The sequence below is a fragment of the Ctenopharyngodon idella genome, chromosome 5 (genome assembly GCF_019924925.1).
Source record: "Ctenopharyngodon idella isolate HZGC_01 chromosome 5, HZGC01, whole genome shotgun sequence".
NCBI classification, from domain to species: Eukaryota; Metazoa; Chordata; class Actinopteri; order Cypriniformes; family Xenocyprididae; genus Ctenopharyngodon; species Ctenopharyngodon idella.
The window spans coordinates 24,413,223-24,429,319 of record NC_067224.1 but is presented as its reverse complement, the minus strand read 5'-3'; the positions used below and the strand labels follow the sequence as shown (position 1 = coordinate 24,429,319).

The 16,097-nt window shown below is 36.2% G+C and overlaps 1 protein-coding gene across 50 annotated transcripts in view; it reads left to right on the top strand.

The window, feature by feature from the left end:
• Positions 1-16,097, top strand: part of camk2b1 (calcium/calmodulin-dependent protein kinase (CaM kinase) II beta 1) — a 71,462-nt gene that overhangs the window by 33,359 nt on the left and 22,006 nt on the right. For 12 of the 50 annotated variants that reach the window (XM_051895706.1, XM_051895710.1, XM_051895701.1 and 9 more), the window contains exons 9-15: positions 840-934; positions 1,793-1,915; positions 2,023-2,106; positions 2,213-2,255; positions 4,923-5,018; positions 11,691-11,728; positions 15,289-15,321. In XM_051895706.1, coding sequence (XP_051751666.1) covers positions 840-934; positions 1,793-1,915; positions 2,023-2,106; positions 2,213-2,255; positions 4,923-5,018; positions 11,691-11,728; positions 15,289-15,321 — 512 coding nt within the window. The remainder of the gene's footprint in view (positions 1-839; positions 935-1,792; positions 1,916-2,022; positions 2,107-2,212; positions 2,256-4,922; positions 5,019-11,690; positions 11,729-15,288; positions 15,322-16,097) is intronic. The other 38 variants (XM_051895711.1, XM_051895712.1, XM_051895727.1 and 35 more) reach the window with 7 other exon arrangements.

Sequence of the window (16,097 nt, the reverse complement as noted above, 5' to 3'; positions counted from 1 at the left end):
CTGTACCAAATGTCGGTTTCATTGGTGCCAGCATGGAAAATCTTGGGCTGTGGACAATGTGAAACATGTATTAATGTCAGTCCACCTTCACTGTCTTCCCCACATCTGTGGGTCTTAGGGTGTGGAAAAGCCCCAAAGAGGCTTAACGCCACGGGAGTAGAGTAAAGCCCAGGGGGTGGATCATGCATGGTTTGGGCTGCAATATCATGGCATTCTCTACTGTGCTTGGTAGGCACGTCACTGCCAAGGACTACTGAACTATTCTGGAAGACCATGTGCACCTAATAGTTCAAACATTGTACTCTGAAGGAGGTGCCCTGTATGAGCATGATAATGCATTAATACACACAGCAAGACTTGTGACAGAATGGTTTGATGAACATGAAAGTGAAGTTGAACATCTCCCATGGCCTGCACAGTCACTAGATCTAAATATTTTTGAGCCACTTTGGGGTATTTTGGAGGAGCAAGTCAGAAAATGTTTTCCTTCACCAGCATCACATAGTGACCTGGCCACTGTTCTGGAAGAGGAATGGCTCAAAATCCCTCTGGCCACTATGAAGGACTTGTATCTGTCATTCCCAAGACGAATTTATGCTGTATTGGCCACAAAAGGAGGTCCTACACCATAATAATAAATGATTGTGTTCTAAAACCAGGTGTTTCAATTTAACTGTCCAACCCCTGTATTTTATAATACTTTTAAGTATAGTACAAATTATATAACCTGGCAGCACCGTATAGCTGCATATACTGTATGGAACAACCTTAAAGATGCTGCTTATGTATGCACCACTTGGAACAGAATTATTATTATTTGTTAATTATTCTCTATTAAGGTGTGATTCTGTACATTCTTCTGGTTGGGTATCCACCTTTCTGGGACGAGGATCAGCACAAACTTTACCAACAGATCAAAGCTGGAGCTTATGATGTGAGTTTACATCATTTCAGTTTTGTGGTTCACTCCCCCTCACCTTCCCTTCTATATCACAACCTTTCATTCTTCTGATTAACATTTGCCCTCAATGTTTTTTCAAGTATGTACTGAAGGATGCACTTCATGAATATACAGTCCTCAGTGCAGTTTCAACACGTGTCCCGTCTGATGTACTTGTGACATTTTGATGTTCCCACTCCATGTAGCTTGTGCAACATATTTGTCTTATAAAAGTTTTATAAGCAAGAGTGTTCATAAGAGATATTTTCTTTAGTAGAAGCTACAGCAATGAAAAGTGTTCAAGAAATTGTATTACCATGTGTTTGAGTTTTGGCCCGCCTCTCTGCTGCTGGTACTGGTTTGTCTAGATTGATATTTGTTCAGATTTAAGTTATTCTATGAAAACAGTATAATTTTAGTCTACATTTGATGAAACAAACAAATTCCACTATTATGCAAATATATTCATTAAAATTTAAGTGTAGACATATTCTAATGGTGTATATACTTTTTATTACTAAGATTAACTTTTTTGGTAACACTTTACAATAAGGTTCATTAGTTAACATTACTTAACATGATCTAATAATGAACTGCACTTCTACAGCATTTATTAATCTTTGTTAATGTTAATTTCAACATTTACTAATACACATTTACTAATACTTTAACAGGTGGTTTATTTCTGTAAAGTAAGATTTTTCTTAGAGATGCATAAATTATAGAAACTGCAGTTTCCAACAGGTGGTTTATTTGATGCAGTGCAGCGCTTGTTGACAGATCAAAGTTTTGCAGCTGTAGCTTATGAATATATCTGAATAATAGAATAATAGATTTTTATTTCTCTGGTAGTTTCCATCTCCAGAATGGGACACAGTTACTCCTGAAGCCAAAAACCTCATCAATCAAATGCTGACCATAAACCCTGCCAAGAGAATTACTGCACAGGAAGCTCTCAAACACCCATGGGTCTGCGTACGTAATCTCCGACGTGCACATGCAGACATGTAAAACACTTATACAAATACAGCAAAACGCAGGTCTAGATACAGTAAAAATCGTTTCCCTGTTTGTTTCTATAGCAACGCTCTACTGTGGCTTCCATGATGCACAGACAAGAGACTGTGGAATGCCTGAAGAAGTTCAACGCCAGGAGGAAACTCAAGGTGTGTTTCATGGTCACACCCAAACATGCTCACTCAATTTTATGAATACATCTGAATAATAGAACATTACATGCACAGAGGTTATATTTCCTCTCTCTCCTCACAGGGGGCCATCCTCACCACCATGCTTGTGTCACGGAACTTCTCTGGTAAGTCACTCGGTTGTGATGAATCTGGATATTAACCCTTTGAACGGTTTTGATTGACAGCTGAATTGACGGATCTGTGTGTTTTCTGATTAATCTGTTCTGTGTATGTTTGCGTGGGTCTCCAGGAAATCGTCTGTGTGTCTTTAAGATCCCCACTCCGTCTTGATGTGCTTTGTTGTCTGCTGTCTGCCAAAGAAATGTTCTAAGTCTCTTCGTCTCAGTAAAAGTGACTTGTGGGCAAGACTGTCAATGCTATACAGGGTTTATATATTTATGCACAGATTTTGTGGCCCTAAAAAGTATTGTGACACTTAGGTTGCACTTAAAATATTTGAATGTCATTGTATTAGAAACTAAACCAAATGGCACCTGAAAACAAATGATGCTAGACAGCCCCTCTTCGCAGTTTACAATTGTTGAACACAACCGAAAAATCAGCAAAATTACTTTTTCGCGTTCCTTCATTATTCGCCATTTAACAGCAAAACAATCACAAGAAGCGTAAAACTGCTTAAAGTTAGCACATTAGTGTGATAAACATGTCACACATGCTTGAATGGCCAAATACACACAAAGTTGTTTAAAAGTAGTGTGGCTGAATTTGTTAAAACAAAAATAAACGAGCTTTCTGCATTTTTTCTATTGTATATCATGCTTAAACGTGATATCCTAGTTTCCACAAGATTTTGGTAATTACTGCCACAAAACCAGTGTCTTTGATCGGAAAAAATATCCTTGTTGTAATGACTCGAGTGTTTCTCAGAACTAACTTAAATTTTTGGATAAATTACTTTTACCAATTACTTTTACCCAACTACCTCTTCAGTCAGTTTTATTGAATGTTTCAATGTCTCAGCAGAATAACCACAGGTGTAGTTCATCACTATGAACATGTTCCAGTAACATTTGACAACCAGAAATTGTACAGATATTTTTAAAGGTATTGTCTACACTTAAAAATTAAAATTTTGTCATAATTTACTCACCCTCATGTTGTTCCAAAATTTACATTAGGGCCGCTTGATTATGGCAAAAATCATAATCACGATTTTTTGGGCAGTATTGTAATCATGATTATTAAATATGATTATGAGTGGGCCATATGACCAAAACCTTATATGATATATATATATATATATATTTGCTGGAAGTTAGGTTGCTATGACATCTAAATTTTAGATACCAGCAATTTTCACAATTCTCGATACCAGTTTTGATACCACAGCAGAATACTCTGTAAGTACTTACTTACTAATGTAAGTAAAAATTTATTTATTTATTTATTTATTTTGAAAATAAGTAAACCGTCAGTTATACAATAAAAACAAAAAAGCAAATTACAAACAATAGGACATTGCATGAAAAACTTAAAATACTGTTTCATTTCTATCTTTTTTCAGCTTACAGCGTACTACAGAAATTGAATAATCAAATGTAAATAAAACAGCATAGTTTTCACTGTAAGAATTAAACTTGCTTTGATTCTTATCAGAGCTAGAAAAGTCCTTCAGTCAATAGCAGTAAGTGATTTTCCCTTTGTCTTTTGTTGTTTGATTAATACTAAGGGCACAGACAGCAGAAAGTTGGCTATATTAGGCTGCTGTCACTTTAAAACCAAATGCAATCCAATGTACTGCTACACGTTCTATTTTTTCCCAGCTGTTTACATTCTCTTAAGACATAACCAACTGGGTTTACACACATTCATATCGAAAATGCAAATTTTTAGGTCTGTTATTTTAAAAAAACGTATGTTTCTAATAAGTAGATGAGGTTTAGCATGTATGCATGCACAGTATACTTTGTAGAACAAAGCGTCCAAGTATTGTCAAGTTATGTTTACCACAGACATTATTTTACTCATAAATTGAAAAACCCCATAGGAAAAATGTTCTTCCTACTACGGAACATAAAAGAAAATGTTTTTGAAGTACGTTGGGAACCAGACATATCTAGTGTAAGGACATTCATACATTTTAAAGTGTGGTTTAAGTGTCCACATACTTTTTGGGACCACTCTCTCTAGTCTCTGTATACATTTACTCTCAGCCCACCACCTATTTAGTATCCTTTCCTCTCCATCTCGCAGCTTGCGGTTTTCATGTAGCTCTGACCTCACAGATATCATACATAATTTAAAATAGCATGCATTTGTAGGTTTCTCCATGAACATATAATCTCTCTCTGTCAATTCTCTTTAATTTGATCTCCTTAATGGAAATTCAAGTAGTTACAGTAGCACTTTTTGCCTCCTGATCTCATCTGTGATGCCAGGGCTTTGCTTTTAACCGCTTCAGATGATGGTCCAACAGAGGACGTTGATAAATATGTGTGATTTTGAATGTTAGGATAGGAGGGATGATTCCCTCTGAGTCAGAGTCTTATCTTTGTTGTACGTTGGTTGAAATGACAGTATGGCTCTTGTTTGAGTGGGGATCATTTTGTTACAAGCCACCTGTCTCTCAAAGAAAAAAAAAATGGTTTGACGTGTTCTTATAACTGACAGTTTCTTCTCCCATAGACTAATAAATGGTTCTCTTTCACTCTGCCCCCTTTCCTCTTCCCTCTCTCTCTCTTTGTTCCTCCCTCTCATTTTGTTTGTGATTGTGTGTGGGTGGGTATGTGTGTGTCTGTGTGTATGGACGTACACACTCCTGTGTGTGTTAGTGGGTAGCAGGCAGACCACGGCTCCCGCCTCGGTCACTGCGGCTGCGGCTGCAGTAGCCGCGGCGGCAGGCACCACTGCAGGGCTGGTGGAACAAGGTAGCGCCGCCCTACAGGGCCCAATTCCTCTGCCCCTTTCTGTCTGAACACTCCTCTACATATTCCTCCCATTCTCTTATTCTCTATACACAGTACACACCACTGTTTTTCCTTTTCCCTCTCATTTTTCTTTTCCTTTAACATATACTTTTTGTTTTCCTTTCCATTTCCTGTCATTTTTTACTTTTACCTTTATTTCCCTTTTCATTTCCCATATCAGTTCCTTTTCTTTTTCCTGTTTCCTTTTCCATTTCTTTCCATTTTTATTTTGCCTTTTCCTTACCCTTACCCTTCACTTTCCATTTTCCTTTTCATTCCACTTTTACTTTGTTTTCCTTTTTATTTCCAGTTCTTTTTCTTTTGCTGTTTCCTTTCTCCTTTTTCATTTCCCATTTCCTTTTCACTTCCCATATTATTTCCTTTTCTGGTTTCCTTTTTTCTTTCCATTTCCCTTTTACTTTCAATTTCTTTCTTTTCCTTCCCTTTTCCTTTTTCTTTCACTTTTACTTTGTTTTCCTTTTAATTTCCTGTTCTTTTTCTTTGGCCATTTCCTTTCTCTTTTCCTTTTCCTTTTTCATTTCCCTTTTTTTTTTTTTACTTCTCTAGTCATTTCTTTTACCTTTACATTTTCTTTTTCCATTTCCTTATTTGATTAATTTAAATTTCTGTTTAATTTTTCCTTTTTTCCATTTCTTTCATCCTTTTTTTTTTTTTTTTTTTAAAGAAAGAAACATTATATTTTGCCCCCCCATGCCCCCGTTATTTCCTCTGTCATTCACTAATCCATGATTGTCTCTGCATGGGGCTAAAGCATGCATGATGACTCACCCTCTACCTGTCTTTCCTGCTGTTTATTCTTTTCTTTCTTGTCATCCACACTTTAGTGTCATTATTCACCTTATTTTTCTTCTAGTTCATGTCTGATATCATATGTAGCCACTTACTGGCCCTCTCAACTGTGTGTCATCATCACTGTCATCATCATTTCATTAATTTTTTATTTATTTCACAGAGGATCTACACCAAGATCCCTGCATGATGAATGTGTTTTTCCCTCCTACTCTCCTTTTTTGAGTCCTGTTCTCTCCATCATTTCTTCCTTTCATATGTGCCATAAATCACTGCCTCTGACTTTTTTTTTTTTTTTGGTTTATTCTTATCCTCCTCCTCCTCATCACTTTTCTTTGCCATTTTTATCTGACACCCATAAGCCATCTTCACTTCCATCCTCTGTATTCCTCCTTCCTTCCTTTACTCTGTCTTTTAATATGGTCTGTGAAGTTGAAGTTCACCCCTGTTTCCGGGGGTGGAACAGTCTGCCTGCTGTTGTGCTGAATGCTGCATGGGAGGTTGAACTAATGCATGTACACTAACTTGGGGGTGTGATGGGCTGAATGGATCTTGTGCACTTGTGCATGGTCAAAGCTTCTTGACAACTGTACTCACTATTTCAAAATGTTTTTTGTTTTTGTTTTTGTTTTGTTTTTTCTAAAAATAGTCTTTAGACTTCTTAACCAGCATTTCATATTTACTTGAATCAAAAGGATGTAGAATTGTGTAGAATTTCTATTAACATTAATTAGAAGTACTGGATCCACAATATGAGAACACATGAAAACAATATCTCTTTTTGTTCCATATTGGTGCCGTAGTGAGTATACAGTTGCAGTACATTATTTTACAGGGTTTAGCTTAGAGCACTAGGGTTTAGCCTACACTTTGTACTTAAAATGTTAAACATTATAGTTGTAGTTTGATCAAGAACATTTAATTTTGAATCTTTTTCGTGCTCCTTACTTCAACGATTCTTTATTCATTGCATCTCCTCCAGAACTGATAGCTAGAATATCAATCATTGCTAATCTGTCACAAAACAAATAAATGCCTGAGCAATCTGCTCAAACAGCTAAATGTAGTCATTTTGAGGTCCTGTTTTCACTTGAAGTGTGTTTTATTATATTTAATTACTGTAGACTATTTGACAGCATGACCTTTGTTATACTAATAGTCAAATGTCAGGACACACATAAGCTGAGTTATGTTTGCTGTGAAAAGAACATTTTATTTAATGTTTTTTTTGTGACCACCAGATAGTGAAGTAAAAGCTGATGACAAAATTCAAGATAATTTTGATTTGTTTAACATTTTCTTGGTCACTGCGTTATTCCCACACATTTGCACAGTTTTTTCATAGTTTTGATAACTATTAAGGGACTTTTACACCAAGAATAACTATAACTATAAAGTTTTACAAATCGTTCTAATTCTATGAGAACAGGATCCACACCACAGCTATAACAATAACGACATAGAGGAATAATATTGTTGGAATCACTTTCAGAATTTTTTTTTCAGCTGATGAATGCAAAAACATCGAAAGCCAATCAGAATCCAACTGGCTTTAATGACCTTAAGCATTTCAAGTGGCAGGCAACATAACAGCAGCGCGCACTTATAATAAACAAAACATCTTCCATTGGTATGGACGCTAATATAGTTATTCTTATAGGTCTTTTTATAATGATCATTTTTGGTGTGAACGCCCCATTGTCCTAATATGAATTTTGTCTAGACTTTTTACTGGTTGTTTTATGAGTAGGACTGGAACGTACACCGTAGCTAAAAATTTATAGATATATTTAGCTTTTTGATGATGTTCAGTATATGTCTTGATTTTTTTTTTTTTTTCTGAAATGGTTTAAAAAAGTGTTTTTCTGTCAGTGGAAAAATCTTTTCAACAAAACAGCCATTGACATTTAAGCTTAGAGGAAAAAAATGTGATTCATTAGAATTTGTTGATTTATCCAAACAGCTGTTCTGGAGGAGAAGCCAGTGCTGTTATTTTGCCATTTGCCTTCTTGACAGGGCAGAAAATGATTCAGGTTTAGATGTTTTTCAGCTTTTCCTTTTCCTGTTTTTTCTTAATGCATCATGAGTTGAGGTAGAAGGGTTGAGCTGGTACATTGAGCGTGTGCTGTGGCTCAATGTGAAGGCTGTGCTTCATATTTGATGCTCCCTCCACATGCCTGCAATCAAATATTTATGTAGTGCTGCCTCTCTCTGTTGTCCTTCTACTACCCTCAGCCTGAGCAACCAGACTACTGCGCTATAGGCAGTTACACTACATATAGGACTAATATCTGAATCATTGCGAATCCTCTTATTTGACTTTAATACAGTGCATATAAGAGAATCCATTTATAATATATACAAGTATGTGGATACCCACTTCTAATTAATAAGCTTGACTGTTTCAGTGGAAGCTGTTCTAACAGTAAAGGGGGATCAACTGCATATTAATGTCCATAGTTCTAGGATATTGAACTAGTACTAGGATATTGGCTTTTTACTAGTACTTACAAAGCACATATTAAAGGGTTAGTTTACTCAAAAATGAAAATAATGTCATTTATTATTCACCCTCATGTTGTTCTACACCCCGTAAGACCTTCGATCATCTTCGGAACACGAATTAAAATATTTTTGATAAATCCGATGGCTCAGTGAGGCCTCTGTTGCCAGCAATGTCACCGAACTTCTCAAGATCCAGAAAGGTACTCAAAACATATTGTACATGTGAGTTCAGTGGTTCTACCTTAATATTATAAAGCGACAAGAATACTTTTTGTGCGCCAAAAAAACAAAATAACGACTTTTCAACTATATCTAGTGATGGCGATTTCAAAACATTGCTTCGAAGCTTTACAAATCTTTTGTTTTGAATCAGTTGTTGCTGGTAATAGAGGCCTCACTGAGCCATTGGATTTCATCAAAAATATCTTAATTTGTGTTCCGAAGATGAACGAAGGTCTTACGGGTATAAAACGGCATGAGGGTGAGTAATAAATGACATTATTTTCATTTTTGGGTGAACTAACCCTTTAATGCCTTATTTTGTATGATCATATTCTACATCCCTTAATCCTACCCAATACCTAAACTTAACAACTACCTTACTAACTATTATTAAGCAGTAATTAGGAGTTTATTGAGGCAAAAGTCATAGTTAATAGTTAGTTAATAGTGAGAATTGGACACTAATCTAAAGTGTGTGACCAAATATTTTCATATTTAATGTTACTATTTTCAAAGCAATAGAGAACAATTGAGGACTAGATTTTAGAGTAGTGGAACTGCTTATACAAAAACAGCCTGGCACAATCGTATTTGCCTGCTATTTTTTTGCTGAACCTTGTTTGAGCTGACTCTGGCCCTGCAAAGTAGATAAACTCTGAGAAAAATGATGACTGTACTGAAAATAAGTTGACATACTTTTTTTTCTTGGCCCCATATACAGCTCCATAGACAGTCTTTTAGCTCCACCATTCATAGAAACAACACAAGAGACTCTGGTTTTTTGACCTCTTCTCCACTGCTCTCTCTTTTTCTCTCCATTCTTTCTTCCTCTCTTTCTCTTGCTCTCTGTGTTAATGGCAAGGTAAGGAGTTCCACTCACTCTAGAGTATTAGATGTTACTTCACTACTCCTGCTCTTTGTACAGGGACGCATGCTCATTTCCTCTCACTGATCTCTTTGGGCTACCAGATGGATGGATTGGTGGCCCAGATACAGTTCTAGGTGGATCTATGTCAAATTCCAACCTTGAGTGACCCTGTTCTTTGAATTATGACCAGAAATACTCTGGTTGTGCAACCTTTTGTTATGTATCTATTTCATTTTTAATACGTAATGTCAGCCCATGGCATCCACTAAACAGTCTTATTGGTGATGAAGCTGTATCTGTTGTATCTTTTTACAGTCTTTTTGCTGAACTGATCTGACGAACACTATCTAGAACAGTATCCTATCTAGAGAAGTGTTAAGATACCCTTCAAAATGTGTAGTAGGGATGGGTGCAAGTACCAGACTGCACAGGAATTCAATTATGTAAACACATTTGTTTCATAACTCGATTTGATTGAACTTCTATTTGAAGACGTTTCACTGATTCATTTGAAATCCAGTGACAGCTATACACAAATGTACCAAAAAGGCATTGTTTTTTTTTTGTTTTTGTTTTGTTTGTTTTTTTAGCATCATTTTTGCAGTATGAGTACTTAAGCATAGAAAAAGATCAAAAAGGCCCATCTCTATGCTTAACCTGAGAAATATAGCTTAAAATCTTTTCTGTGCTTTATTAATAGTCTAACCAACTTTGGCTGTGAGGGTCTTTGAGCAAACAGACATGCCAAATGAGTTTGATGTGGGTGTGATGGTGTTATTGTGGTTCAATGCAGAAATAAAAAAGTTATTTGAATGAACTGCTTCAAAGGTGCATGCATAGTTGCTCAAGAGAATATAAAATGGTACCAGACCAACAATGACAGTGATTGTGTCAGATGCTTTTACAGTGTTTTTAATACGTTGTTTTGTTAATACGTTGTGCTCTCCATGATGTTGTAAAAACGCTGAACATTTTTTTTTTCATATATATTTTTCGTGTAATTTGATTGAAAAGTTTCTCGGTCAACTAATCTGTTTTAGAAACTGGCTGAACCTTACATTTTAAATGCTGAACCTTATTTTAAATGTTTAGTTGTTTCTCTGATAAGGAATCAGATATAAATTTTTATTAATTAGACAATGGGGAACTGTTCAGTCAAAACGGTCATCGCTTTATAATAAATGTTTTAAAGTCATTATTAATTTTATATAATACTTAATAGAGCATTACTTTTTGGACAATCAAATAGGTATAATGAAACATTGAATTACATTTAATTTCATATATGCTGCAGTTCAAAAGTGGGGTCTGTATGATTTTTAAATGTTTTTAAAGAAGTCTCTTATGCTCACCAAGACTGCATTTATTTTGTAATTGATTCCTGTGATCAAAGCTGAATTTTCCAGTCTTCAGTGTCACATGATCCTTCAGAAATCATTCTAATATGCTGATTTGGTGATCAAGTAACATTTATTATCAATGTTAAAACGGTTGTACTGCTCAAAATTTTGTGATACTTTTTTTTCAGAATTCTTTGGTGAATAGAAAGTTCAAAAGAGCAGCATTTATTTGAAATAGAAATCTTTTGTAACATTGTAAATGCCTTGTTGAGTAAAAGTATTAATTTCTTTAAAAAAAAATCATACTGAAAGATTTTTGAACAGTAGTGTATATTCATATTTAAATCTACTATGAATGCTGATCTAGTAAGAATTATATAATATATTGTTAATGACTCATTAATGAAATTTATTATAAAGTGGTAGAAATCTGGCTGTATCAGTCTGAATTCTGAGTAGGCCAACACAGAATGTTACAGAAAGTTCTTGAGATTTCTGCAAAATTTGAATGCCTGTCATTCATAAACTTTTGAAAATCCCCAGGCTCTTTTGAACTTGTTTATTAAATGTTTTGGCTGATTTATGTATTTAGTTACCAGTAGTGGCTTAGTGCTCTCAGCCATCTTTAACACATTTTACCATGTTTAAAACCATTCCATACAATTCTTCTCCCAAAATGAGTGCAGAACCAAAAATAAGTCTGCAGATTCCATCTGGGCCTAGTTATGCTGTACAAGATTATTAGTATGATTAATACCTGCAGTGTTGTTTGATTTTTAGGAACATTGCCCTGGGTAAATTGCTTGTCTGGCGGGTTAATTGACATTTTGTAATATGTAATATAATGTGGCTGATTTAACTTCTCTCTCTTATTTCCTCCCATTGTAGCAGCCAAGAGCTTGTTGAACAAAAAAGCAGACGTTAAGGTAAGATCTGTTGAACTTCTGACCACTATGACCCAGACATGACCATATGGTTTCTTAGTACCTTCTCTATTTTCACTACTCAGTCTTTCCGCCCTGCTATTTTACTGGCAATTCTATCAGTGCTTGCTGTGTGTGTTTAGAGTGTGTTCTCTATTGCATGATTGTGTTGTTTTCATACATAAGTGTTGTCAGTTTATATTATGTTTGAAGTGTGTGTGTGTGTGTGTGTGTTAGAACAAGAATATCTGAAAGTGTGACCACTGACACCTAAAATCACCTCACTAAACTATATTTAAATATCGTTCAAATTAAGTCTAGTCAGCCTCTCTCTTCAAAACTGATTTCACCTTACTGATAGATTCAAATACTAAGAGTTTAACACTAAGGGCCAGATTTACTAAGACCTTGCGCCAACACAAACCCTCTTTTGGTGTTAAAAAAAACTACTGTTAGGATTTACTAAAAACACGCATTGAAGAAATAGCGCTGAAAAGGCATGGACAAAGTTATTTTTGTGGCTGACCTTATTGCATATGCATTTGTAGGAGTTTCCCTTTCATTCGCAAAATTTATCGGAGGAGAGTATTTAAATGAATCATGGAAAGTGATTTACTTAGGTTTGCGCTATTCAATTTACTGGTATTTGTGGCATTATTTACCGCCCAAAAAATCCGAAATCACCCCCTATACCCTCATTCGCTATTCCCTACGTTGGTTCACTAATACGGTACACTTGAAGGAGTGACTGAAAGTGAATTCGGACACTGAGTGAACCAGAAGGGCTGCTGCTTTTGCATAGTTTGTGCTTGATGTTTTATAATTATTTGAAAATTAGAAAAATGGCAGCTCCAGTAGTAAGATGAAAGATTTTATCTTGAATTTTGTCATGGAAATTATGTATAAACCTTAGATAAACAATTTAATAATCAATTTAAAATGAATTTATACCTGTAATTTATTACGCTGTACGCCATGGACGTGTGGTTTGTAAAATGAATGAATGAATGGATGGATGGATGGATGATTAAGCTGCAGGCGGCAATCTTCTGGCGAGACGCAGGAATTCATTCACCGCACGACTCTCACAGTGCATTATGGGTATTCTCTAGCCATTGAGTGTACATCAGTTGTACACTCATTATTGCGTTGCATTGTGGGATTGAATGAGCGCACTTGATAATGTCCAATAAGGTTTCGGACACCACTAAAAATGGCTGTTCCCTCAAATAGTGCCCTATTTAAGGGTATAGGGGAGGATTTCAGACACATGTGTCTTAAACAAAACGCTAATTTGCACTGCTCTTGGTAGAATGCGTTGGTCATTATGGATATGATCCAGCTCCGTCTGTGTTCTTTAATTTTCACGTCGTCAGTAGATCACGCACAGAACTTTCTGCTTTTTTGGATGCTAATTTGCCCTGTTTAGTAAATCTGGTCCTAAGAGTTTAAATTAGCTTATCTTGAAACTGCACTTTTCCATGTAATGAAAGCAGACGGTGACCAATGACTGTCAAGTATATGACTTGTACACTATATTACTACTCCTCCAAAGCCTTTGTCTGTCAGTTCTTCATACAAATCTGTCATATATCTTCAGAAGACTTGTAATATAGCTCATTTATGGCCTCCAAATAATTTTTGATCCTTTTCATCTTTGACAGCCAATGGTCACCATCCACATTCAATGTAAGCAAAAGAGCATCATCTTTTGTTGTTCTATAAAAATAAAAAAAAAAGTAAAACAAAACACAAGTTTGGACTTGCATGAGGATGAGTAAATGCCTATCCCTGATTTAAAAGCAAGATGTAAATATATTAGCTACCTTTAACACATTTTCCCATAGTTAAATCCATCCCGCAGGGTTCCACACATTAGTGTGAAAATGTAAAAATAGCATGTGGATTACGCAATGAGCTTTTGCGTTGAGTATTACGCTGAATTTGCCAGGCTCTTTATCAGTCATAAGAGCTTGGAAATTTACATTTATTTAGCTACCAATAAGAGCTACCTTTAACACACTTCCATATATTTCAATCCATCCCACAGGATTCCACAAATTTGTGCAAAAATGTAAAAATAACTTGCAGATTATTCAATGAACCTCACAATGAGAATTTGCTGGGCTCTCTAGCAGTCATAAGAGTGTGGAAAATAAGGTGTTACCAAACACCGTAACAAGCTCTATTTAGTCATGGAGCCAGCGATACCACTGAAAGATGAGACGAAATGAAAGTTTTATTTCCGTCAGCGCCTGTGGACGTGTGGGAGACGTTTAGGAGAATGATATAACGACGACGGCTGTGATGTCATTGAGGAATCTATGGAATCTTCCATAAGAGGCAGAGTAATGTGATTCATGAAATGGGATTTTCAGAGATGAACTGCACATAGCACTTATAGGAGTGTTTGTAGACACACACTCACACACATTCTTACCTGTTTCTACCTCACAACCCACCTCTGTGACTCACACCTGCTGTCTCCGTGTGTATGTATATACATGTGTGTGTGTTTGAGTGGAGAAATAGTTCAGCGGGGAATGTGACTCTGGTTCCAAGAATAGCCGTGAGTCTGAAACCCTGGAAACTCTGAGACGAAAATAGCAGCACATCGCTCCTCTCATCGCCTAGCAACAGGCTCCCCCATGTCCTTCAGCCATTTTAAAACATTTCTTCTGTCCTTTTCATAATTACTTTAATCTCTCCTTCCTTCACCTTTATGCTCTGTCTCCAATGATCATGCTGAGCTGCTCTTTATTTAGTTTCTGTCACTATTTTTCAAATGAACTGAAGCTGACTTCCTTACTTTGTGTCTAAATCTTTGCTGTAACGCTGGTTATGTAATTCTGCTTTAGAATTGGAGGCGTTTTTTTTTTTTTTTTTTTTTTTAAATACGGCAGTTGCAGCGACTGGAAGTTGCACTGCTGCGTTTTCAACCAAAGTGCTTCTGAGAACATTCTGTGCTTAATATAACTCGTTCTTGGCTGCCCTTTTTTTTAGGACAAAAAATATCACTGAACCGCACAGACTGTGCTTGCTTCCTCTCTCAACATCCCTGCCTGTCCTTGCACATCATTCCCACTTTGTGTAGCTCCTACGTTGTTTTCCCTGCTCCAGGTTCAGGACCAGATTATCTCAGAAGAGTAATTGTCATGTCTCGAACAAGTGACCCTGGATCAGTTAACTTTGTTTACACTGATCATTCCTCAAGTGCACTTCAGCTATTCTTCTGCTAGTAGCATGTTTCTCTCTCCTTTTTCCACTTTTCTCGTTCCTTCACTTGACCCACCCCTTCCTTGTTCCTCTTCCTACAATTTTCCTGTTGTACAGAAGAACCTTCAAGTCTACATATTGTCTTGCTCTGAACCCAAACCTTCACATAAACCCCAAAATAATTCTTCAGATCATTTTCTTTGACTGCATCGGAGATCTCCTTCCAATGCCTTTATCTTCACCCCAGATGAAAACAGTTATCAAACAGGCCAACAGCTACTTTTTTATATAACGTCTCACAGTTTCCTGCATTTTTCACACTTCTCTCCCTCTCATTCTCTCTGTAGAAGCGGAAGTCGAGCTCTACCATTCAGTACATGGTGAGAATCTTGTTTCATTTACACCCTTCTATTTTCCTTTTTCTTCCTCTTCTTGTACCTCCACCTACCAGCTAATGTGCAACATTTTCCTCTAAATTCGTACTTCAGATCCTGCATTTCTGTGGGAAATAATGCAATGATGGCCAGTATAAAACATACTCAGTTTTCAGATTTATGTTTCTATTTACAGTTCTTTTAGCTTGTTTTTTACTGTTCATCAAATCTTGGTTCCTAGTCTCAGCCTTACAGACCGCCCACACTTCATCCACTGAGCACCTGATTTATATTATCTGGTCTGTCTGTCTTTAGCAGTTTCTGAGGGAAGAGGTCAGTTCACATAAAGAATAACTATAACGATAACTATATTAGTGTACACACCGATGGACAATAATGTCATTTATTGTAAGTGTGTGATGCAGTTATTTCTTTAAAAGCTAGAGCTCTTTAATGTTGGGTGGATTCTGATTGGCTCCCAATGTTTTCATTGTTCATCAGCTGGAAAAAAAAAAAAAATAGTTCTGATAGTGATTCCAATGATATTGTTCCTCTGTTTCATTATCGTTATAGTTGTGGTATAGACTTTGCTATTCTCATAGATTTCGAAAGATTATTAAAGCTATATAGTTAAGGCTCTGATATTCTCACAGCAATTTTTTTTTCTTCACTTAGAGCTAAAAAGAAGTATGCAAACAGCAGTTAAGAAAGCATTTGATCATAGCAATGTGGATATGTTTGCACTAGCTCTGCAATGCTGGCCCTACATTCAAATTTTTAAG